This window comes from Phycodurus eques, chromosome 3 (genome assembly GCF_024500275.1).
Source record: "Phycodurus eques isolate BA_2022a chromosome 3, UOR_Pequ_1.1, whole genome shotgun sequence".
Lineage (NCBI taxonomy): Eukaryota > Metazoa > Chordata > Actinopteri > Syngnathiformes > Syngnathidae > Phycodurus > Phycodurus eques.
Window position 1 is genome coordinate 5,518,838 of NC_084527.1, and position 24,141 is coordinate 5,542,978.

General features: G+C 42.2%; 3 protein-coding genes across 8 annotated transcripts; 2 read left to right on the forward strand and 1 right to left on the reverse strand.

The window, feature by feature from the left end:
• The first annotated feature begins 224 nt into the window (after positions 1-224).
• Positions 225-5,927, forward strand: fancg (FA complementation group G). Its single transcript, XM_061671708.1, has 14 exons — positions 225-362; positions 861-945; positions 1,036-1,161; positions 1,250-1,422; positions 1,516-1,654; positions 2,706-2,836; positions 2,922-3,068; positions 3,143-3,303; positions 3,502-3,565; positions 3,941-4,254; positions 4,321-4,361; positions 4,436-4,609; positions 5,146-5,257; positions 5,395-5,927. The coding sequence occupies exons 1-14, from the start codon at positions 279-281 to the stop codon at positions 5,486-5,488; spliced, it is 1,845 nt and encodes a 614-aa protein (XP_061527692.1). The 5' UTR covers positions 225-278; the 3' UTR covers positions 5,489-5,927.
• A 2,108-nt stretch (positions 5,928-8,035) lies between these two features.
• vcp (valosin containing protein) lies at positions 8,036-16,766 on the forward strand. Its single transcript, XM_061671710.1, has 17 exons — positions 8,036-8,191; positions 9,397-9,508; positions 9,590-9,762; positions 9,837-9,979; positions 10,065-10,195; positions 10,271-10,402; positions 10,711-10,813; positions 11,118-11,251; positions 11,430-11,565; positions 12,366-12,478; positions 12,746-12,910; positions 12,999-13,121; positions 13,209-13,421; positions 13,512-13,820; positions 14,746-14,901; positions 14,973-15,127; positions 16,235-16,766. Exons 1-17 carry the CDS (start codon positions 8,175-8,177, stop codon positions 16,338-16,340), a joined length of 2,421 nt encoding a protein of 806 aa, XP_061527694.1. The 5' UTR covers positions 8,036-8,174; the 3' UTR covers positions 16,341-16,766.
• Positions 14,467-21,222, reverse strand: akr1a1a (aldo-keto reductase family 1, member A1a (aldehyde reductase)). 6 transcript variants are annotated; one of them, XM_061671714.1, is made up of 9 exons: positions 21,144-21,222; positions 20,229-20,326; positions 19,988-20,107; positions 19,137-19,288; positions 18,865-19,060; positions 18,609-18,658; positions 18,381-18,530; positions 18,009-18,168; positions 14,467-17,921 (listed from the first exon to the last, which is right to left on the reverse strand). In XM_061671714.1, the coding sequence occupies exons 2-9, from the start codon at positions 20,307-20,309 to the stop codon at positions 17,856-17,858; spliced, it is 975 nt and encodes a 324-aa protein (XP_061527698.1). In that variant the 5' UTR covers positions 20,310-20,326; positions 21,144-21,222; the 3' UTR covers positions 14,467-17,855. The 6 variants fall into 6 exon arrangements, with proteins under 6 accessions (XP_061527698.1, XP_061527696.1, XP_061527700.1 ...); XM_061671712.1 differs by having other exon boundaries at positions 20,229-20,392; positions 21,144-21,215; XM_061671716.1 differs by lacking the exon at positions 21,144-21,222 and adding an exon at positions 21,050-21,137.
• Between the last annotated feature and the right edge of the window lie 2,919 nt (positions 21,223-24,141).

Consider the following 24,141-nt stretch of genomic DNA (forward strand, 5'->3'; position numbering starts at 1 on the left):
ATTTACTTGGCTGTTTAATTTCACACTTGAGGGGTGGGCAGGCAGTCCAGAGACCCAACTATTTGTATACAAAGAATGAAAAGTAAATGTTCTATAACGTGAAAGAATCAGAACTTTCAACACATTACTTGGATGCGTTTCTAGTTGCCGTTGTCGTTGTCACTTCCAGCCACAAGAGGGCAGAAGAGACTTAGCCTTTTATGAACACTTCCGCCTTCCGGTTGAATAACAAACAAACGAGGGAAAGTTGTACCGTTTTGTATGAAAACGGCCCTTAAATGTCCACCGAAAGGCAACAATCACCGTCTAAATTATCAGATCGATGGATCCAAGAAAACAACGAATTGGTCAACAAATGGAAGGTAAAGTCCACTCATTTCTTGTTAAAGCTTGCCTAAAGCGCCCCTGCATTGAAGTACAGTATGAGTATATTTGTATTTATTTTAAATCCAAATAAATACTCATTTGACACACATAGTATATCGAAAACAGGGTAAGGCCGCCTAACGCCAAGCATGTTTGCTATGTGCTATAAACCTAAACGGTTAAAAATCACTGGTAGCCTACTTTCTAACAGAAAATGTGAGAGGTATTATATACATTATTTGTGCATAATTTGATAGACTCATGATGGTCAGTAATGGATTTTCAAGACTTATTTTCATATGCACAGCAAAAAAAAAAAAAGAAAAAAAAAGTTAAATAAAAAAAAGAATGCAATGCATGCGTCCCTTCACAAAAGTGAAAAAGATCAAAAGTGGCAATAATGTTAGAACAAACTGTATTTTGAACAACTTAACCAATGTGATAGAACAGCGTTTCTTCTCTTCTAAATGATCATCGGTTTATCTCACATCCAGAACAGAGACCCTTCAAGCCGAGACCAGAACCACGCCATTTTATTGTTGTCATCTGAGTTCCACAAACTTTTAAGAAAAATACAAGGTTAGCTCATCTCAGCGTTGTGTCAGTGAGTTCGGTGTTGTCAAGTTCAGAGGAATAATCATCTTCTCATGTCACACTGTGCTACTGCAGGTCTTCCTCTGCTTGAAGATCACACTCGGTTGGAGTTGTGTGTGGTGTACAATGTTTGTTTGCTCTCCATCGCTCTGTCTCAGATGTCAGAAGCTGAGATGCTCCTCACACAAACTATGGAAAGAGGTCAGTCTGTGAAAAGACTGCAAACCAAAGGTGGACGTAACGATGCCATACGTTCACTTCCAAAGCAAACCAAATCTTGTTCTTACAGTTTTACAGATGACAAGAGTTGAGCCAATGGCCTCCTCCCCACCAGAGTTTTGGCGTACAGTTGTGACATCAGTGGAAAACAGACCATTCAATTCCAGTGTACAGAACCTGCTGTGTGTGCAGTGGGCTATCTGGTTGGCCAACTGTACACTTGAAGCCATAGAACGACTTCAGGTAAGAGGCAATTTCTTCTGTCGTGCGCTTCAGTTCCATAAAATAAATTCCTTGAACAATGTGATTTTAAATGATTTTCTGTCTGTCGGGCAGGGGGAATTTTCCTCTCTTTCTGCAGGACTTCAACAAGACATAAGTGAAGCAAGGCGAATGTCTTCAAACGTTCCGCTTTTGGTGATGGAACCAAGAAACCTTCTTGAATTGTTGCAAATTTGCACTCTCATCACCCAAGGTCTGACATATTTGAAATATAAACACCGACCACAACATTAAATACACAAACTCAATTATTTATTTTGACAGATTTAATTCTATTGTATACCTACCAAAGTCTATCATTAGTATTCAATCTGTCATTGGAATATAATGAGATCAAATACAGGAGCTGTCTCAAAAAGCATTTTTTTCAAAGACAATAACATTTAGGTTTAATTTAGAAATATTTTATTGTCACGTATGTAGTTTGCAGTGGTGTAGAATTGCACAAAATCATGTTGTTTGTAATATTTTGACACGTGAACTGTGACATCTCGCAAGGATTAGCATGAGATTTTGTCAAAAGGTTGCAAGATAAGTGAAATTCTAATTTGCGAAAATCCCCAAGAGTATTATTCAATGTCTAGGTGCCTTTCAATAAAGTAGAATATTGAGTTCAGTTATCTTGGTAGTTAAATTAAAAAAGTGAAACTTTTATATTAAAATGATTAATCAAACATATAGAAAAATATTTTTTTCACAAGGTCAATTCTTACTCAATTTCTCTATTAAAGATGTCTTATGAAATGTTCAAATGTACATTACTTGTGCTAATTAGCTCCAAGCTATAATAATAAAAATTATAAAAAATAATAATTAAATACTTCTATCTATGTGTAGTGTGCCTGTATGTTAATCTTTTAGAATTAAACTACTGATATATATTTTGTTTTCCTGTTTTTCTTTTGACAAATTTATTGAGCTGCAACTGTATGTTGGCAGCAAAACCGAAAAAAACCCCCAAAAAAACAGTATCAACAATATTTTGTGTCGGGGTCTATCTAGCATGTGCCTAGAAAAAAAACGATAATTTAGAAATGCCTTACTTATCACTGTTGCAGAACACCGGTGAAATTTTTTTTGTTTTGTTTTTGTAAAGGCTTTTCATTGACCTCTTATATGTGATCTCAGTTAGATTCGGCAGGTGTGCCTAATAAAGCTCGTTTCCGTGAATTGTAATGCCAATGTCGTCTTGATCTTCACTTTTTTTCCAAACGATGTTCTCCTTCTTTCTTCGATGCACGAAGGCGCAGAGCGACTGAACGAGGGTCGAAGCTCAGCGGCTCTAACTGGTCTGCAGGCTGCTTCCTCGCTGCCTGCTCCCAGAACTCTGGTGGCATACACGCACCTGCTATCTGGCTCCTGTCTAGCCCACACGGTAGCGTGCCTTTAAAGTGTTTATGTGTAAATGATGATGCATGAATGCACTCAGTGTGTGCATGTTTTTTTTTTTAAACATATAGGGCCGTCCTCAGATGGCACTGCAGTGTTTCAGGAAAGCGGTGGAGACAGATTTTCTGTGTGTATGTGCTCTATATCAGAGTGTACTCATCTTCAGGTGCCTGGGGAACACACAGGCGGAGATACAAATGCTTCGATTGTTGCACTCTGTGGGTAAAACACAATACATCCACACTGTTGATCCACATGCTTGCGAAACATAAAAATCATTCTTCTCCCCCAGACACTGATGTTGCCCTCCACCTCTGAGCCTTTTGCAGCCAGCGATCAGATCTTCTCTCTGTCCATACTCCTAAAGAGTCAAGCCCTGCGCAGTCTCCTTTTTGTCCCAACTGCCCTCAGTGTCCTTCACAGTTTGGCCCAGAAATGCGTGCTGCATTCAAGGTAAATCTGAATCCCTGCTGTTCTTCTGAACTCTTAACTGTAGTTAAGGAACTGTGTGTAGTAATGACACCTTAAACATTTTTGTTCTTGAATCATTTTGATGGTACTTTTTTTTTTTTCCCCCACTTCAGTTACCTTGTGATTGTAGTTATGCATATTGATATACGGTATTCAATAGATGTCTGTCTGATTCTGTAGGGTGTCTGAAGGTGTGGAATGTTATCTGGATCTGCTGGCTGCTGTTCATTCTGAAGAACACAGCGTAAGAAGAAACATTTTGCCTACGTACACTATCAATGTGGCGTTTAGAGTCTCCCTTTGCACCTACGGCAGTGTCCACTCTTTTCTGTCCGAACAAGGGTGGGCAAACTTGTGATCACTGAATCGGACCAATACGTCATTTGCGAATATGCTTAAAAAAGAAAAAGTGCTGGAATAGAAAAGGGCCTTCCCCAAACTTTCCACAAAATTAGAATAATGCCATTTTCCAAAAATATCTTGGTGAGAGAAACAAGACCCATTAAATTAAGCTCTATCCCAATTGATTAGTTAGTTGGTTTAGATTTGTGTGCTCCATCCAATACGTTTGTCCACTGTGCTGTTAATTGTCAAACCCCCACCTCAATCTGTGCCTCAGGTATGTTCAGAGGACTCTCACCTTCCTCGGTTACCTGAACTTTACCTGGAGGCCGCCACCTCCTTGCTCATGGCCGAGCGGCCCGTCGATTGCATGACTTTGTGTGATGAAGTCATCACCACCACGGCGGAGCTGCTGCCAGAGCGCGTGGTGCTGGAGGAGCCAGAGGAAGGGGTTGAGGAGTCGGCTATGTGTGCTGAAGGTGAACAGGATCGGGTGGCGATGCTGTTTTGGACGGGGGCGGCGTACCTCCTCCAGGGTCACTGCTGCTGTCACCTGCAGGACTGGAAGCAAGCTGTGGCTCATTACACAAGGTTTGTGAGGCAGGACTTACTCCACCTCTTTATTTGACCAACCTGAGACTCTGTTGTGTGCCATAGATGTATTAACCTGCTGGTGAAGGTGCGCTTTAAAGAAAAAGGCAAGTACCTTTCTCGCTAGCAGCTTCCGACAAAAATGGTCTTTGGAGAAAAAGGCTTACACGTTGACTTCTAGGCGGCCAACCTCAAATCCCCACTCCAGACATGTGTAATGAGAAAAGAGCAGATCTTCAGATTCTACAGAGGATGAAGGGTCTCTCATTAGCTGGGAGGGGCATCAGCTTCGCGCAGACCGACCAGCTTCGACACGCACAAAGAAACCTCCAGCTCAGCCTGCACGCTTTTCCAGGTATGCAAGAGCGTGAATGGGTCGAGAACGCACAATTATTAATCACACAAGTGCGCAACTTTGTCAAAGACCGACAAATAAGTTAACTACTTTTATTTATATTTTACTTGTATACCGCTTCTCCTAAATCACATACACACTACATAAAATGTGTACTGGAACACTTTGTACTGAGTTCTTTTTTGTGCTTTGTTTTTGTTTTCTTTTTATTTAGTTTTTGGGTTTCTGACCTTGATTTGAAATACAATTCTATGGATTGGAACCATACATATTACGCATGCACACATACGAACAATATAGCTCACTTTTGATTGACTGCATTATACAGAGGTGTTTCTAGTAGTGTGGTTGGTTACTTCATGTAGCTACTTCAGATGGGTCAAATACTGAATGTATTAAAAACTCTGTAAAATAGTTCTACACTGCTAACAACGTCCATGATAAACGATCAAAATGAAGCATTGTTATTTGTTTTGACAAGCCAATTTAGACCAGAATTTTACGCTGTAACTCTGGTAGCATCTCTCCCTGTCTAGAGTATGTGGGTGCAAGACTGTGGTGTGGAGAGGTGCTGTGGAGGCTCAACAGGAAACGAGAGGCAGCCGCAATTTGGGAGAAGACATGGAACATCAGCGTACGCTCAGCAGAGTAAGAACCCCAGTACCCTTCGGCGTCTTTGTATGCGAAAACACGTGGACAGAATGACTTAGTCTGAATGTACTGTGCCCAAAATGAGTAGTTTCATCACGTAAACATTTTTATGTAACGTTTTGTTGTTGTTGCAGGAACATTCCTGTGTACTTGTGGGAACCCCAGTCCGGACCCATGTTGGACTCTGCAGAGCTTCGCCGCAGAATACGTGAACTTGATTCCAGCTAGCTCACCTTGAGCGATGAAGAAGAATGTTTTGTTGAATGTTGACAGGGGGAAAAAACAATTTTGGAAAAAAAAACCCACCACTTCAGCTGTTTTCTGTAAACATATGCTGGTTTACAAGTTACATCAGAATCAGAATCATCTTTATTTGCCAAGTATGTCCAAAACACACAAGGAATTTGTCTCCGGTAGTTGGAGCCGCTCTAGTACAACAGACAGTCAATTTACAGAACACTTTGGAGACATCAGTCAATTTACAGAACACTTTGGAGACATAAAGACATTGACAAAAAAACAATTGTGCAAAAAGATGCAGAGTCCTCGAGCACTTAGAGCAGTTCGAATGACTAATATTGCAATAGTCCGGTGCAATGACCATTGTGCAAAGGGCGCCGAGACTTCAAGGAGTGTATGCGGTTTAAAGTGACGAGTAGTGCGATCATCTGGGACAATGTCGGTTGTGCAAATGTTACAGATACTCCTCAATCCGTGTGCAAATGGAGCAGATGCTACTCTGGCATGAGTGGCCAGTATATGCAAATAGTGCAGCATGGCGAGACAACTACAGTGAGTGCACGAGTAATACATAATTGGCCCCACAGAAATGTGACAACAAACTCAAGTCAAAAAATTGCCAGCTTGTTGTAGTGGAATTATAGGTTAGGTGTTTAAGAAGTTGATCGCAAGAGGGAAGAAGCTGTTGGAATGTCTACTAGTTCTAGTTTGCGTTGATCGGTAGCGCCTACCTGAGGGAAGGAGCTGGAAGAGCCGGTGACCGGGGTGCGGAGGGCCCGAGAGGATTTTGCACGCCCTTGTCTTAGTTCTGGCAGCGTGCAAGTCCTCAAGGCCGGGTAGGGGGGTACCGACAATCCTTTCAGCAGTTTTGATTGTCCGTCGCAGTCGGAGTTTGTCCTTTTTTGTAGCAGCACCAAACCAGACTGTGATGGAAGAACACAGGACTGATTCGATGACCGCTGTGTAGAACTGTCTCAGCAGCTCTGGTGGCAGGCCGTGCTTTCTCAGATGCCGCAGGAAGTACATCCTCTGCTGGGCCTTTTTGAGGACGGAGTTGATGTTGGTCGCCCACTTCGGGTCCTGAGAGATTGTAATTCCCAGGAACTTGAAGGTCTCGACGGTTGACACAAGGCAGCTGGACAACGTGAGGGGCAGCTGTGGCGAAGGATGCCTCCTGAAGTCCACGATCATCTCTACCGTCTTGAGCGTGTTCAGCTTCAGGTTGTGTCGGCCGCACCGCAGCTCCGGCCGCTCCGCTTCCTGTCGATATGCAGACTCGTCACCGTCCTTGATGAGGCCGAGAGAGACGCTTGGTGAGACGCTAAGCTGGAGAAGCTTGGTTGAAAGGAGTTCAGGGATGATGGTGTTGAACGCTGAGCTGAAGTCCACGAACAGGATCCTCGTGTAGGTCCCTGCACTGTCGAGGTGTTCTAGGATGAATGGGATGATTAATATGGATGACTAGGATGATTAATATGTAACTTTTTGTTTATTTGTACAGTTGTGTATGAATGTCTGAAGGAAAGCAACACATTTGCATTGTGCATTTTTATATGGGCATGAGCACCAAACAAGATAAGCAACTATTTCTTGTACCCAAAGTAGGAAAACCAATGGACTTGTTGAAGAACACTGAGCACATTGCAAAACTGCTCACCGGCCACTACAGTCACTGCTCCTAAAGCGTGACTGTGAAAGTCACAAATTAAAAAGTTTAGTGCTAAGGTTTTTTTTTCGGGGGGGGGCATTACTATTTTCTGCTCGTTATATATGATCTGAAATGCTAACTCAAAGAATGAATTGAGGACTAAAATAATGTACCAAATTGCTGTCAGGAATGACATAAGAACAATCTAATTGAACATTTGTGTACAGGGTGATTTCATGCCATAATTATGGCTGCACCATTATTATTTTTACTGGATGTTACTTTGTGTTCGTTAATCAACTTTGTTTATGGTGCTCTTACTATTAAACTGGAAACGAGCCGAAGAATCAAACATTGGACACACACCAGCGTAAAACAATGTACTTTATTTAGTTTTGTAACAAGTCGCCGGGAAATGAGTGTCCTTCTGACGTCCCAAGACAACCAACCACGTTGCCCTCGAGATACACAACAATAAAAGAACAAACGTCCCGTTGACGTCTCAGGCATGACAGAGCTCTGCAAATGACACGGTTATCGTGGTTGTTTCACCGTTTGGTCGTAAACTAAACACGCGGGTGTCGCGTTTACTTTCACTTCTGTAAAACTATATCGCTTAACTTTAAGGAAAATAAAGGCGAAGGTGTTTACAGAGTTAGCACTTATTTAACGCGGTACACGCTCATTGGTTTACTGTATGATTACTGACAGGCTTGACAGACCAATTGGATCATAGCAGTCGGACCATAGATGTAGGCGAAACCGTTTGCAATTGGCTAAAGGGATACGCTGCTGAACGGGACGTCATACACTCTTGACTACAATTGGTTGACGAGTTTGATGAACGGCACCAACCAATCAGAGTCAATGGGGCGTCAAGCGCTCCGTACACCAGTATAGAAAACCACGGAAACCTCTGCCTGGACATTCGTGTGATATTTTGCTAAGTGGGAAACGAGAACCGGTGAAACATCGCACATTTAGCTAGCTTTTCTGTATTTATTATTGTCAACTAGGTGGACAACCATGGCATCGGGCGGGGAGTAAGTAGACACATCAATGTATGTTTTTAACCATTTGTTTTAATCGAAAAGGAACGCTAACGTATTCTCAAATGCACAAGTTGATCAAAGTTAGCCCGACTGCTAACATATAAAGCTAACTGGGTCAGTTATTTGTCCATTGGCTACACGATTCTGACATTGGGTCGTTATCCCGAACGGATGTAACAAATTGTCATATTGATGTTATTCCCACACTGTCGTTCACTAGTTTCAGCTAACTTGTCTTGCGAACGGCTCGACAAAGCGCAGTCATTTTCTGTCGGGATTGTTGCGCGTCTTAGCTTAGCAACACCATCAAGGCCAAAGCCATCATCCACCATGACACAGAAGTGGCGTTCACACCATTTGCTACTTTGTAGCTCAGCTACGGCTGCCCTGACACTGAACCGTGCCGGAACATTAAACGTGACGCCCCCCAACACCCCCCAAAAAAGGGCATAATTAATGCTAACTGCTGTTTGTGAAGACGTAGCTATCTTCTCGCGTCACATCCACTCTATACACAGTCGCAGATGTTAGCTGGTTAGCATGATTAGCGTTTATGCTAAACGACTAAGTTGACACTAAAGGTGTAATATTGTTTCACCCGGTGAATATAGGACACACGCTGGAAGCCAGCTTGGGATACGCCACAATTGAAAGGGTAGAACCGTACACACAATTATGCGGGGATAGAAAAAGCTGCCATAGTTTTCCTTTTCGATTCTTTTGCTGTGTCATCTGGGCACGCTTGCTCGACCGTCACTTAGCGTAAAGGCTAACATTAGCGTGCTAACGACATGGAAACGCATTCTATAAGCGGTGCTAGAGTATCCTAGAAACTGAACCTTTTCGAACATATGGCTGTTATTTCAAGTAGTTTTTGACTGCCCATCAGTTATGATAGTCGTTTCAAACGTATACGCTATCGGCAGGAAACAGTTAAAAAAAAAAGTGCAGGAGGTGACACGGTCATTTTATTTGTATTTATAAACGTGAGTCATGAAAAATAGTATACATGAGTAATTTATGTATATTGAAGTCTCAGGAGAGTTGAATATACTGAGCACAGATGTTCTGTATTTTGCGCTGAGTAAGCAATGACTTTATCCAATTGACCAAGAAGATTACAGTTTCAATAAACAAACTATAACTCGGTTACTATTTAATGCCTATATTAATTAGTTATCGTTTTCCTTTTCTAGATCAAAGAATGATGACTTAGCCACAGCAATTCTGAAACAGAAGAACAGGCCCAACAGACTGATTGTCGATGAGTCTATTAATGAAGACAACAGTGTGGTGTCTCTCTCTCAGGTACACGGATTGTACAGATGAGTACTGTTTGAATATTATCGGTATGAGTGGTGTGCCAAATGTTTTCAATTTGGCTTCCAGACCAAGATGGACGAGCTGCAGCTCTTCCGTGGTGACACAGTGCTGATGAAGGGCAAAAAGAGGCGTGAAACTGTGTGCATCGTACTGTCTGATGATACCTGCTCTGACGAAAAGGTTCGCATGAACAGGGTGGTCCGCAACAACCTGAGGGTCCGACTGGGTGATGTCATCAGGTGGGGGAATGGTGCACAATTCTCTTGGCTTCTTCCTAAACTTGGATTTAAAAAGGTGAAATGTTTTCCCTCAGCATTCAGCCATGTCCTGATGTAAAGTATGGAAAGAGGATCCATGTCCTACCTATAGATGACACAGTAGAGGGAATCACTGGCAACTTGTTTGAGGTTTATCTCAAGCCATACTTTCTAGAGGCTTACAGGCCCATCCGCAAAGGTTTGCGTTTGCAAGATCTAACTGATCACGTTTTCTTTTCAGTGAGTTGAAACCTTAAAAAAATGACCTGATTTTTAATTTGAAGGTGATATTTTCCTGGTCAGAGGAGGCATGCGTGCTGTGGAATTCAAGGTGGTTGAAACCGATCCTTCTCCCTACTGCATCGTTGCTCCCGACACTGTCATTCACTGTGAGGGCGACCCAATCAGGAGAGAGGTGGGTACGAAGCTGTCCTGCTGCCCGCAAGCTGACAGTTAACACACCCGTTCACACTTTTGATTCATCACGCAGGATGAAGAGGAGTCTTTGAATGAGGTTGGCTATGATGACATCGGTGGTGTGAGGAAGCAGCTGGCTCAGATCAAAGAAATGGTGGAACTTCCTCTTAGGCACCCTGCACTTTTCAAGGCCATAGGTGTCAAGGTATGCATTTACATGGCTGTCTTTACCTTAACTACTGATGCAGCTTTATGTTTCAGAGTGTTAGTTTAGGCTTGATACTAGGTGTGTGAATCAGACTAGCCTGACTCTGTATTACAATATTTTTCCCATTCAATTGCAAAGTGCTACATAAAACGCCACATTCAAAGCATTCAGTTAATCACAACCTGTCAGGTTGTGCTGTTTTTATGCTGGTGTATTGATACCCTACCATGAAAAATAATACAATGTTGTTATCCTACGTGATACTTGGTCTTAACTGCAATTTATTAATCCGTTGCTTTTTCCAGCCCCCACGTGGAATTCTTCTGTATGGACCCCCTGGAACTGGAAAGACCTTGATTGCCAGGGCTGTGGCCAATGAAACTGGGGCCTTTTTCTTCCTGATCAATGGTATGGTGACTTTTCAATGTAATCCCTCTGTATGAAGGCTATTTATTATTAGTAGCACTTCATTTTGTCATCCAGCTTGGTGCATTATCATGTGACTGTATTTTCATTACAACAGGCTAGATGAGTTAATATTTCACGGCAGTTTTCCTTTGGGTATCATAAAAATACTGCCAGTGTGAGCCTTCCTCTTTTCAGATTATGCACATGTACAAGGCGGAAGGATTTCTCTGCCACCTTTAAAAAAATAATAATAACAACCACTCAGTATTTCTCTCATGAAAATGTTTGTTTTTACTTTTTAAAGGCCCTGAGATAATGAGCAAGCTGGCTGGAGAGAGCGAGAGTAACCTAAGGAAAGCCTTTGAGGAAGCAGAGAAAAATGCTCCTGCCATCATTTTCATCGATGAGCTTGATGCTATTGCTCCTAAGAGAGAGAAGGTGAGCCTGAGAGAGAAATGAATACATCTATAGCGCTCACTCGCTCTCTGTAAATAAACTAATGTACGCAGCCGTACGGTGTAGCACTTCATAAGTCAAACACATTTGTACTATGTATATATTAATCATACCATGTAAATGCTGCCATGCGTTTTGCTGTAACAATGTCTTTTTGTAGACTCATGGAGAGGTGGAGAGGCGCATTGTGTCGCAGCTGCTGACTCTGATGGATGGCCTCAAACAGAGAGCTCATGTCATCGTTATGGCCGCCACAAACAGACCTAACAGCATCGACCCGGCTCTTAGGAGATTTGGTAAATAACACGCCATGCGATATGACCAACTAGCATATATTGCAGAGTTGCATACAAATGAGTTTTATTCATAATCATTGTTTGATTAATGCATACTCACGCACTAATGTATAAAGCTTTGAGTCCGTGGCAAGTTCTGTCTGTTGAAAAAGTATTTGGTGTTGCAAATGTAATTTTGCATATTATTAGCAGGGCCCCTGCATCATATTTCTAAGGTTCCTCTGGGTTTGAACCTTTGTTCTGGCCTTCCCGTGTGGAGTTTCCATGTTTTTTAGTGTGCTCGTGCACCCCCCCAAAATACTCCAGCTTCCTGCCACATAAAAAAAAAAAAAAGAGTCAGTTCGGCTCATTGAAGACTCTAAATTGGGTGTGGCGTTGCCTGCCAGTCAGATGCAATAGGCCCCTGTTCACAGAAAAGGGATAGATATTATTTCTAGGAAGTTTGTTTGACTTGAGCAATGTCGGTGTGAATTTAATTTATAAGCATATTGTATCAGAGCTGAAACGTATTGGTCACATCCCAAAATCTCCATGTGTGTGGTGGTGTGTCAGGTCAGTGCAGTGCAGTACTTGAATAATCCACTGGACAACGTTATTTGAAACTTTCAAAAGTCCACCTATTACATATAAAGTGTGCGTGTATAGCCAGTTGTAAATTATATACGGCTGCTCACTTGAGACAGTTACACGTAGATGCACACTTCTGCTTGTTTAGATGGTGATGGCACAACAATTAGAGGTTCATGTTCCCGCTGTCAACTCATTCAGTGGAACTCATAAGAATGTTTAAACCTCTTCAGGCCGTTTTGATCGGGAAGTGGACATTGGCATCCCAGATGCCACTGGCAGACTAGAGATTCTCCAGATTCACACCAAAAACATGAAGCTGGCTGATGATGTGGACTTGGAACAGGTCTGTATTCTTGTATTGTACCAACATTGATTAATTGTTGTTAGACTGGTGGTGTTGTATGTGGATGCAATCTACTGTAGCTTGGCTTTTTGCTCAGCTGCTCAATGTTGAGGCTTTCATTTTTCATACATTGAGCAATGTGATTGTAAAGCTTACTTGGCACGGCTGCTGTCAGGAATTAGTCGACAGTTGATATAAATGTTTGTAGATTTTTACACTTCCACTTCATTGGACTTGCATGATTGAGCTGTGCGTCTGCTGTGGCAGGTAGCCAATGAGACCCATGGTCACGTGGGTGCAGATCTGGCTGCCCTCTGCTCCGAGGCGGCCCTGCAGGCCATCAGAAAGAAGATGGATCTGATCGATCTGGAGGATGAGACCATTGATGCTGAAGTCATGAATTCTCTCGCCGTCACCATGGATGACTTCAAGGTAAAAAAAAAAAAAAAAAACTTGCAGAGGTCAGTATTCAGATTTTTTTATGACATTCACTAACTTTAAATAATAAAATGTTGTTCAGTGGGCTCTGAGCCAGAGCAACCCATCAGCTCTCAGAGAGACAGTTGTTGAGGTTCCTAACATTACTTGGGAGGATATTGGTGGTCTGGAAGATGTCAAGAGAGAGCTGCAAGAGTTGGTACAGGTATGGAAAGCCGATAGAACTGAAACAACCATTGGATTACAATCTGCAAACCTGTAAAATTGTCTTCCTCAATCCTCTTAAATTCAGTACCCAGTGGAGCACCCAGACAAATTCCTCAAGTTTGGCATGACCCCGTCCAAGGGTGTGCTCTTCTACGGGCCTCCTGGTTGTGGTAAAACTCTGCTAGCCAAAGCCATCGCCAATGAGTGCCAGGCGAATTTCATCTCCATCAAAGGACCGGAGTTGCTCACCATGTGGTTTGGAGAGTCTGAGGCAAACGTCAGAGAGATTTTTGACAAGGTTGGTCATGCTTCTTGCTCCCTGTCGAGATGATTTCCACATTTATCGAAACGTTCGTGGTCCTTTATGAAAACCGGTGTCTGTCGCCAGGCTCGTCAAGCAGCCCCCTGCGTTCTCTTCTTTGACGAACTGGACTCCATAGCGAAGGCTCGTGGCGGCAACGTGGGAGACGGCGGCGGCGCGGCCGACCGAGTCATCAACCAGATCCTGACCGAGATGGACGGAATGTCCAGCAAGAAGAACGTCTTCATCATCGGCGCCACCAACAGACCCGACATCATCGACCCCGCCATCCTGAGACCTGGACGTCTGGACCAGCTCATCTACATCCCCCTGCCAGATGAGAAGAGCCGAATGAGCATCCTCAAGGCCAACCTCCGCAAGAGTCCCATCAGCAAGGTGAAGTTTCTCTTTACTGCGAACCCCAGTTATGTACATTACATAATTCATTAAGAAAGGATTATTCTTAAATCCTATTTTAAGAAATGTTTCAGAAGTGTCAATCAAAATTCAGAGTGAACCCAAGGTAATGTGGGGGATACATTTCAGACAGATGTGCAATAGGTGGAAATCAGTGATATAGAGAAACACTATGGAAACAAAAAAACCCACAGCATTTTTACAATAGTTTAAACTTGTAAACTTATTAAGCAACACTTTGAAGCAGTGGCTCTCATCCGTTACCCTGTGAACATTGTCGCCAAGTCGCAACCCACTTTTATATGTTCAGATCAATAAAAAGAAATGTATTGTTTAAAAGTAACATTTGAAAACACGTATTATCATATTTTAAACAATGCTATAGTTAAGAGTTCAAAGAACTCTCTAAGAAACTGAAGAGTAACATGATACTTGTTTATAATGCTTAATGTTGTGTGTGTGAATGGAGGAATGTAGTCCCATGCGCTGACCTGAGTGTCTGCTGTAGTTTTGAATTTTATTTTACTAAGGGTCCACGACCCACCAGTTGAGAATCACTGCTTTAAAGTATTCCTCAGTGCCCATTGTCACTCTGGCTTGCATGGTTCCCAAATAAAGATCCCAATTGTGCTTGCTTCAAGTGTTTATTTCATCACTCCCAGTTGAAGTTTTACTGTAAAGCTGAGACAAAAACAAAAGATTAAACATAGTATATTTAAACAGGAATATTCAAACACGTCTTTCTTAGCTTAATGCTAACCTATAATGTGAAACTTCATGGACGAGCTAATAAATCCTTATACAACAATAGTCCCATGCATATTGTATTATATTCTCCTCAAACACTGCATCTTGGGTTGTGTGATCAGAGTCTTTTTTCTTTTCTTTTCCAATCCAACACCAGGATGTGAACTTGGACTACCTGGCAAAGATGACCAATGGCTTCTCAGGAGCTGACCTCACAGAGATCTGCCAGAGGGCGTGTAAACTGGCCATCAGGGAGAGCATCGAGAACGAGATCCGCAGAGAGAGGGAGAGGCAGACCAATCCTTTAGCTATGGTCAGTCCTCATCCTTTGGTCTTGGCCCCGATCAAGTTCAATATTATTTTCAACACGTTTGCTCTTCGTAGGAGGTGGAAGAGGATGACCCCGTGCCTGAGATTAGGAAGGACCATTTTGAGGAGGCCATGCGATTCGCCCGCCGCTCTGTCAGCGACAACGACATCCGCAAATACGAGATGTTTGCACAGACGCTGCAGCAGAGTCGTGGCTTCGGCAGCTTCAGGTACATACAGTTTTGGTCTTGATTCGTGAGCATGCATTCAGAACCCCTTCAGTGTTTTTTTTATTTTGTGCACCATTTTAGAATAGTACTGTAGCAGTTTTAGAGATTATGTCTGAGTCACAGATTATGGTCTCCTAAAATACACCAATTTGTAATCCTCTTGCAAAATGATTGCGCATGTTTGTCTAAACCAGCTGTAGGAAAAGTACAGGCTGCTGCTCACATCTGGGTTGTCCTCATGTTAGCAACGTCGTCATTGTCGTCACTGTCCCAACTTAGTTTGCAGTTGGTGCTCAAAATGTCAGCACATTAAAAAAAAAAAGCACAATGTAGCCTTTTTTTTATTTTATTTTATGATTAAATAGCGATTCATAGAGCGAGGCCTGCTGCAAAAAATGCAGTGCATAATTGACACCCTGTAAAAGTTTTAATTACCTATACATTACACAAGATGGCGACAAAGCACTACTTTTATCTAAATAAAAGTCAACTCCCTTCATCATACATAAATTCCTTGGAACCAAAGACCTGTGATTTGGCCTGAGCAAAAAGTGTTGTTGAACTGTTTTTGAATGAATAACTGAGGACAAGTTACCCAAATATGCACAAATGGGTGAATATGTCGGGGATTATCGTAATGTTATGTACAATTGCCCAAACCTTTTTCAATTTTGAGGGCTTTTCCTAAAACAAAAACTGAAACAAACACTACGTTGTATGTAATTCACTACAGGGGTAGAATTACATGATTGTTAAAGTATGACGGTGATTTTTGCAGGTGACCAACATTTTATTTGTTTTAAATACATTTGGGCAAAAAAATTACAGGGCATTATTTTAGGAGAGAGACTCATCTGTCCAGCTTCTGTACTGCTTACCCTCATTATTATTATTATGTAATTTTACTGATTGCTTATTTTGTTCAACATTTTTATTTCCTAATCATAACATATGCCATAGCCATGTATTATCTTATTAAAACGATGCAATTTACCGCTTCATGGAAAGACAAATTCCTATGGAACGCACTTGAGGTTGGCGGGGCCCTCAACAACCATTTTGGTTCCTCACATGGATCGCTGGTCAAAAAGCGCTCTTCTTTTTCAGGTTCCCCAACAGCACCACAGGCGGCAGTGGTCCAAGCCACGGCTCAGGAGGAAGTGGCACCGGTCCCGTTTTCAATGAAGATAACGACGACGACCTTTATGGATAAATGTGTACACTGCCCCATAGTGGTCAGCACAGGGATAACACCTGTACAAATTCTCACCAGATTCCACCTTTTTAGGACTTTGTGCTTCTTTCTTTTGTTCCTGTTTTTTGTATGAGTTCCCTCGGAGACAGCATGTTGCCACTTGGCTTGCCCTGGCTTTGTTGTGGGCAGGGAGAAGGGGATGTTTGCAAATGGAAGGTGAGTGATGGAGCTTTTCCAATGGGGGGGGAGGGGGGGGTTTATTGAGTGGCCTCGTTTTCAGTATACTATATGATAGTTAGTGGCGGGATTCTATGCTAGACCTTGAGAAATGGAGAAAAAAAAATTGCTAAATTACTTTTGTTTTTTAAAAATAAAACAGTAGCATATAATGTATTAAATTTGTCAAGGTTATGTTGTTGAAAATAAAATCTCACGTGTTACAAATGTCTCTGCTTCAAATGACACATTCCTGTCTCCCCTCTCTCGAATTGTTCTTTGATGTGACACTGTCACTTGTCTATTCCTGCACTCCCAATTGCAATTTGGTCCGCAATCAATCTGTGCCAACATCTTTTGACAAGCTATTGTCATAACTATTAGGAAGCTTTAAGTGGACAATGGTTGACACCCATGGTGGTTCTCGACCGCTTTTAGTGGAGCGGGGGGCCATTTCCGCATTTGTTGTTCAGTGGCATGTGAACTTCTGATTGGAAGGTAAATGCAATGGTAGAGCCAAGCTTGAAAAGGGTTTCAAGCTTTCCGTCTCATGGTACCGCTGCAATTTTGCTTACAATAATACTGCTGGGCTGAATTGGTATTGCCTGCAGCGATATTTAGCAACCTCATGGATTAGTGGTTTACTGATGCCTGCAGTGACATTCAGAGTCAGACATGTACAGCAACATATGGTTTATTGTTGTCTGCAGAGCAATACTGAGACATTAGGCTGTCTATGGCATTATGCAGTTTACTGTTGGGGAAAAGTTTACTTCAGGTGTGTCCAAACTAATTTCGTCCACTTTATTATTATTTTTTTTAAAAAAGCCCATGGCATATACTAAATATAACTGACAGCCCTACAAATCTTTTTAACAGGAGAGGCATAGTGAAATGTGGGTGTCGATAAAGTAATTGGTGACTAAAAATTGTAATAGTCTCCCTTCAAAACTGTGAATAAAGAGCAAACGTTCCCCCCCCCCCCCCTTCTGCTTTGTATCAAGGTATATGATTTAACATCCCATTAATGAGCCTTTAGTAACTGCTTTCAGAATGGTCATCTTACTAAAGGAAGCTCCGATCTATTCTGGTGGAATACAGGGTCATGGGCCACCCCAAAATGTAAAATCCTTAATTTGTCTTAAAACCCTTAACAGAAAGGTGTGAGGAAGCAGTTTTTCAAAACTACAATATATAATACTGAAAATTCTCAGAATTGATTTGTGTACTAATTATCACATAGATGACTTGAGTAATCCTAAATTGATTTTGAGATATTAAATGACAAATTGCACATGAGGTGCAGGTAATATTGACTCAGTAAGGGTCATTGAATGGGAAATAAGGGTGTTCAGCATCTCTCCAAAGTCTCTTGCCATCCCTCTGTGGAAAAGCAAATTGGTCATGCTACAGTTGAGTTGTTTAGAACAAAAACTCTGACATTGTGCCAGAGTACACGCATGCAATCACCTCGACTGTTGGGGCGATGAAGCGTTGGCTGCGATTTAAAGCGGCAATCAGCTTCATGTCCTCCTCTGACAGGGAAAAGTCAAAAACCTGCAGGTTCTGATGGATTCTGGAGGTGGTCACACTTTTGGGGATGCACACGACGCCCCTCTGAATGTGCCACCTGCAGATACGGGACTACATTTTGTCACATGTACACTTCCTGGCCACAACATATCGGTAAACCTGTTCAATCAAATGAGAGCCAATACAATCAAAACATTTTTAGACAATGGTATAAATATCCATACTATGTTTATAAAGGTTGAAGCTGTGATACAACTCTTTTATTGGCTCTTAGATTTTACAAATGGTTTTAAATTGTTGCTCTTTAACCTGAGTATGATCTGGGCAGGTGTCTTGTGGAGTCGCTGAGCTATTTCTCCCAGTTGGGGATCCTGCAGGAGACAAGGTTCCTCGGCAGAGGCCCAGGGTCGATCCCCGCTGCCCAGAGGACTGTAGGCTGTCAAGCAAACTGCCGCTGACCTGAGGGATATAACGCATATGAGCACAGGCTCTCCTTTTAGTAGAAAACAAAAAGGGAAATCCAACTTTGATACTCACTGACAGTGAGCCAACAGATCTGCTTGGGACAAATATGGATGACATTCCACCTGCAGCAAAAATGAGAGGCAAGCTGTGTCAAAAAGGTTCCAGGACTGGTGTTACAAAAGAGATTTTTTTTAAACCCAAACTGCTAAGAATGAGTTAGTAGTTTGGGTTTCAAATCTAGATTTTTGTTTTGTAACACCATGACAACGCGCCTGCTCACAAATCCTTACAGAGGAGCTAATGTCTACCCAAGGTAAATGAAGTTTACCTGGTTTACCACAGGCTTGTGTCTGGCCATTCTGATGATGTCATCCATCTGCCTGGTATTGAAGTTGGACAGCCCAATGGCCTTGACCAGGCCTCGGTCTACGAGGTCCTCCATGGCGCCCCAAGTGTCTGTATAGTGTCTGTCTGAGTAACACACACTTCCGTCTTCCCGTCGAGGCATCAGCTCCTTTCCCGGTCTGAACACATGAAGAACATGCAACGTGAAACACACACATGCACGTACAGTGCAAGCCGCTGTAAAGAATCCCTCACTGAAAGGCCATGGGCCAGTGCATCAGATAGAGGTCCACATAGGAGAGACCCAGGTGGGCCAGGGTGGTCCTGCATGCTTCCTCAACATCTGAGGGCTCGTGTTTGGTGTTCCACAGTTTAGACGTCACAAACACTTCGTCACGACACAAAGCCTACAGGCAAAAGAACAAACAAACACACGGCTTACAGTTTGTGCCGTGTCAGTACAACACACGCTTGGTTCAACCCTTTATATTGTACACGCACTGAAATTGTGACACTTCATGATGTACATCAACATATAATGTTTTGATTGACAGCTATCTATATATTTGCTATTGTGGTTGGGTTTGAGGTAGCGTGGTGAACCAGTAGTTGGCCCATCTGCTTCACAATTTGCGGAAGGACACCAGAGTGGTGCAGCGGAAGCGTGCTGGGCCCATAACCCAGAGGTCGATGGATCAAAACCATCCCCTGCTAAAATTTTAACATTGCTACGGTAGGCAAAGTTTGCTTGGACTCACCCCACCCAAGACATCACCGTCTCCATAATAAGCACTATCCAACAACGGAACATTAAAACCTGCAGTTTATCAGTATTACCGCACTACTGCACCATTCACTTATGTTAATGACCCTCAGTACTTTTGCATTTATATCCTAAATGTGCATTTTGCTATAGTAGCTTGTTTGCTGTCGTACTAAAGAGGCTCCAAATTGACCGACTGACTTAAAATGAAGACAAATCCCTGAGGATTTGTATCAACAAAATAACAAACAAGTCTGTGTGCCTGTGAATCTGCACATTTGAATTAAAATGGGCCAATTTGAGCAGCACCATCACGAGACGGTTAAATACTGGACAACGTCACCTTGCCCGGACCGACCCTGAGAGCCAGAGCCTCTCCCACCTCCTGTTCATTGCAATACGCTGCCGCGCAATCAATGTGTCTGTAGCCGCAGTCCAAAGCTGTCAGCACGGCCTGTTTCACCTGAAACACATTGTGTCAGCACAACCATTCATCAGCCACAACAATAGCGATGTTTTTTGTTCTGTAAAGGCAGAATTTGCTGTAGTATTAAAGTGTTCTTTGAGTACGTAAATGCTTCTACCTGTCCCGGGGCACTCTTCCATGTACCGAGGCCGACCGTGGGCATCTTCTGGCCTGTCGTGAGAATCATGAAGGCGCTCATGTTCCACCTCTGTGCAGCTAACACATAAAGTGAGTCTGTGAAGTCAGCGGTCACTATAACCAAGTCCTGACAGTCACAAATGGCTTCAAATATAGGGAGTAAAAAAAAAAAAAACAGTAATAAGTCATCATTAAAGAAAATACTCAAGAAAATTACAAGATATCACAAAACAAATCTACTTAAGTACAGCAAAGTATTTGGTAACTAATCCCTGAAACTGTTGAACTCAATTTAAACCTGGCAAATCCACAAAGTGTTTTTATTCAAATTTGCTCGGTTGTTTTCGAGCTATAAATGGATGTCACACCCTGAATTTGCTGAAAACATGCAGAAACAATCACAAGAGGGCTCGTGTCTCGTTTCCTCGACAGACTTAACTTGAATCAACCAAAATACATTTGACCCAAAAATTTTGTGACAATATCTTACAATATTTGCAGTCATTTCCTTCCCTTTTACACACAGCAATGGCTATAAAATGAAAAAAAAAAACAAATAGTTATTGTTAACGTTGTGCAGAACTTACTCAAAATGTCTAACATACACTGTCACCCATCAAAAATGTATACATCTTCTCATAACAGTAAAAATTATGTTTACATTTACCAGTAGCTGCAAATAATAGCAAAAAGGGGACTTGCCCTCACGCACGCACGCGCACGCGCACTCACTCACGGACACACGCACGCGTCGTAAAATGGCTGCGGCCCGTAGCGTCTGTCTCAACACATCAAACTCACTGGAAATGTCGACACTGCGTACTCCTTTACACTTGCAGCAATGTACACGACTTAACGCCAGACGATTTAGAATGAACTCCAACCTGCAACGTACCTGAAAACTGGGGAGAAATAATCGCAAAGGGATCACGTGATGTTTCCTCATCAGACTTGCGTGAGGAAACTCCCGCTGCGGTGACGTCGTATCAGTGGGTGCTCTGAGACCGAAACAATCGATCTCAGATCGCTCGACCCCCCCCCCCAAAAAAAACTAAACAGATAAACTGTAAAAACATACTTTTTATTTTTACTCGAATATTTATGTTAAGAAGAAACTCAATGACAATGATCTACACGCCGTTCGCTACTTTCATTTATCAAAAATTGCGTGCGCAATCTACTTTTAGACTTTTTCGATTTACTCCAATCCACCGTGATTACCACCGTGCCGTTTAACTCGAGTTCACCAATCAAACAACACAAGAAAGTCACGTGTACGCACACACAGTCTTCTATTGGGCTTCGCGGGCCAATCAAAGTGAGCCGTGACACGACTTGTCTTTACTTTTCAGACTACCAAAAACAACAACATGAACATGTGGCGTAGTTTTGTCACTGCCCAAACTTGGACATTTCAGCCCACTTCTAACTTGGGAAAACACCTTGTGGTATGTTGCAGATGTTTTTGCTATTGTTTTGGCTGTGCATATTGGCAACGTTAGCACTATTTTATGGTCACAAGTAACAAGTCACACACTTTACCAATATGTCTGGCCAGTAAACAGACAGAAAATGAAATGTCAATTTTTTGAGTCATATTCTAAAGTTACAGTATTCCTACTTGAGTACAATATTTGGCTACTCTATTTGACAGGAAAATGTTCAAACAAGATCAACATTCAAAGGTTTTGAACCACTTCAAATGTTCTTTTGAACCCACAGCAATAGAGTATCTATCTTTTAATCTGAATCGATTTTCATTATATTGCAAAGTATTTCAAATTTAGCAGACTGCGATATTTTAACATGTCACATGGAGATAATTGCTCCCTCCGCGAAGTCTGCCTGCTCGCCAGAAATAGCTGATGCGGCGATACAGCATTAATCTCGGCGGCCTTCCCAGGGTTCAATAATCATCTGCATTTTCTCCTCACCGTATGACGCACACAGATGCGCATGATTTGAATCGACCTTAACAGAAGTCACCTGCTCTGTCTGGTTCATTTGGATTGTGTATATATATATATATATATATATATATATATATATATATTTATTTTTTAAAAAAAGTAAGAAAAGAAGCACGGTCCTACCTGGGGATGGTCTTTTTTTGTTTTTTTTGGTCCACTAGAAGAGTGACGGCCGGTATGGTTTTGAGCAGACAGAGGTCAAAGTCTTCCTAACTTGTTGATCTGTAACCAAAGATGATGTCCAAACTCCACGGCATTCAGCACACTTGCTGTTTTTGGTTTTGTTTTGTGTTTTGCATCATGCGTTTCCCATGGCGGAAAACACACATTTACATTCACATTGTTACTAAAGTCCAGATGCAGTACTTACTATCTTTTGGAAAACTCAGTATCTAAAGTGTGTACTCATCAGGATTGATGTCATTGAAATGAGTCAATGTTTCAAATGTTCTGTTTGATTTAATGGTGGGCGGCACAATGAATGAGTGGTGAGCGTGCCCGCCCCACTGTTCTGAGGTTGTGGGTTTGAATCCTGGTTCCGGCCCTTCTGTGTGGAGGTTTCGAGAACTGCCACCGGGCTAAAATCATTTCACATTTCTGCTTTACGTCTGTCACAACACACAGACCAACAGGTTCACACATTTGGTTTATTTGTTGCCATTTTAAAACAGTGAACACTGGCAAATGCACAGAAGTGGTGAGTCTTTCAGCAGCAGCAGCAGCAGCAGCACTTGTGCATTCCGGCTGGAGCCAACTTCACGTTACATATGATACGACATTAAGTATGTCCTTATGTCATTCAGTTATTTTACAGTACGTCAAGTGCATTTATTTGCTATTACTGATTGGCTACACTGGCACAATCAGTAATGAGAGCTCAGGCGAGAGATTGAAACTCATTCGAATGTTGCAGGTGTACCTAATGTTACGGCCAACTAGTCCACTGTAGACTCCTCAAACTGCCTGTTAACGAGTTTAGAAATAACCAAAGGGCGTGAACAGAGCCCCCTACAGGTGAAACATAGCACAACTGATGCAATATTGGCACTGTATATTCAAGGGCTTCTACTTCCAAAAAAAACAAAACCCCAAAAATTGTAAATATCAATGTACAGATGATACACATGGTACAAGCAAATTTTAAATATTAATAAATAGTGACTGAAACAAAAGGTTGTTGTCGGCACCGCTCGCAGTAGCACCAAGACACGGCCTTCGAATGACACGAGAGAAAGCAAAAGAAAACAAGCATCAAGATGGCTTCCCCCAGAGGAATCACCAGTACAGTATTTATTGTCCAGCTATATTCAGTGTTACTTGAACTCCTCTGGGAAGTCCAACCTGTGCTAAATTGCACTTGACAGCAAAATAAATGAGTCCGCATGAGGAGATCTACTGTTGTTGCGCATACAATACAGTACAATATTTTGACTGGTTTTAAGGTTGTTTGCTTACAGTTGCTCATCTGGTGTGCACTTTATATGGCTGGTTGTGTGTTACACTGTTATCTGTTTGTGTTTGTGTGTGTGTGCGTGTGATACGACACCTGGCTAAGGCACATAAATAGTGAGCCTGGCTTACGTGGTTCAAACGGAAAGCACCGATTTTCTGTGCAACCTCTGAGCTTATACTGCTGATTCAGTATATGGTTGTCATTCCTCATTGTTATTCCAATTCAAGTTGATAATCTAATCGTCATATGGTATCGCAATACAAAAGCATATGACAACCGATAGTGAGGGAGACAGATCATATCGTGCAGTGTTGCCTGCGGACTTAAAAACGCAAAGCTTCAGTAGACTGAGAGAAGTTCTGGGCTGCTGGTACAGTCAAGGGAGAAATAAATGGCGCTGTTGTAAACGTCTTTGTAGAAATAGCAAAGGATTACCCAAATGGCGCGGAGAAAACCACTGATATGACTGA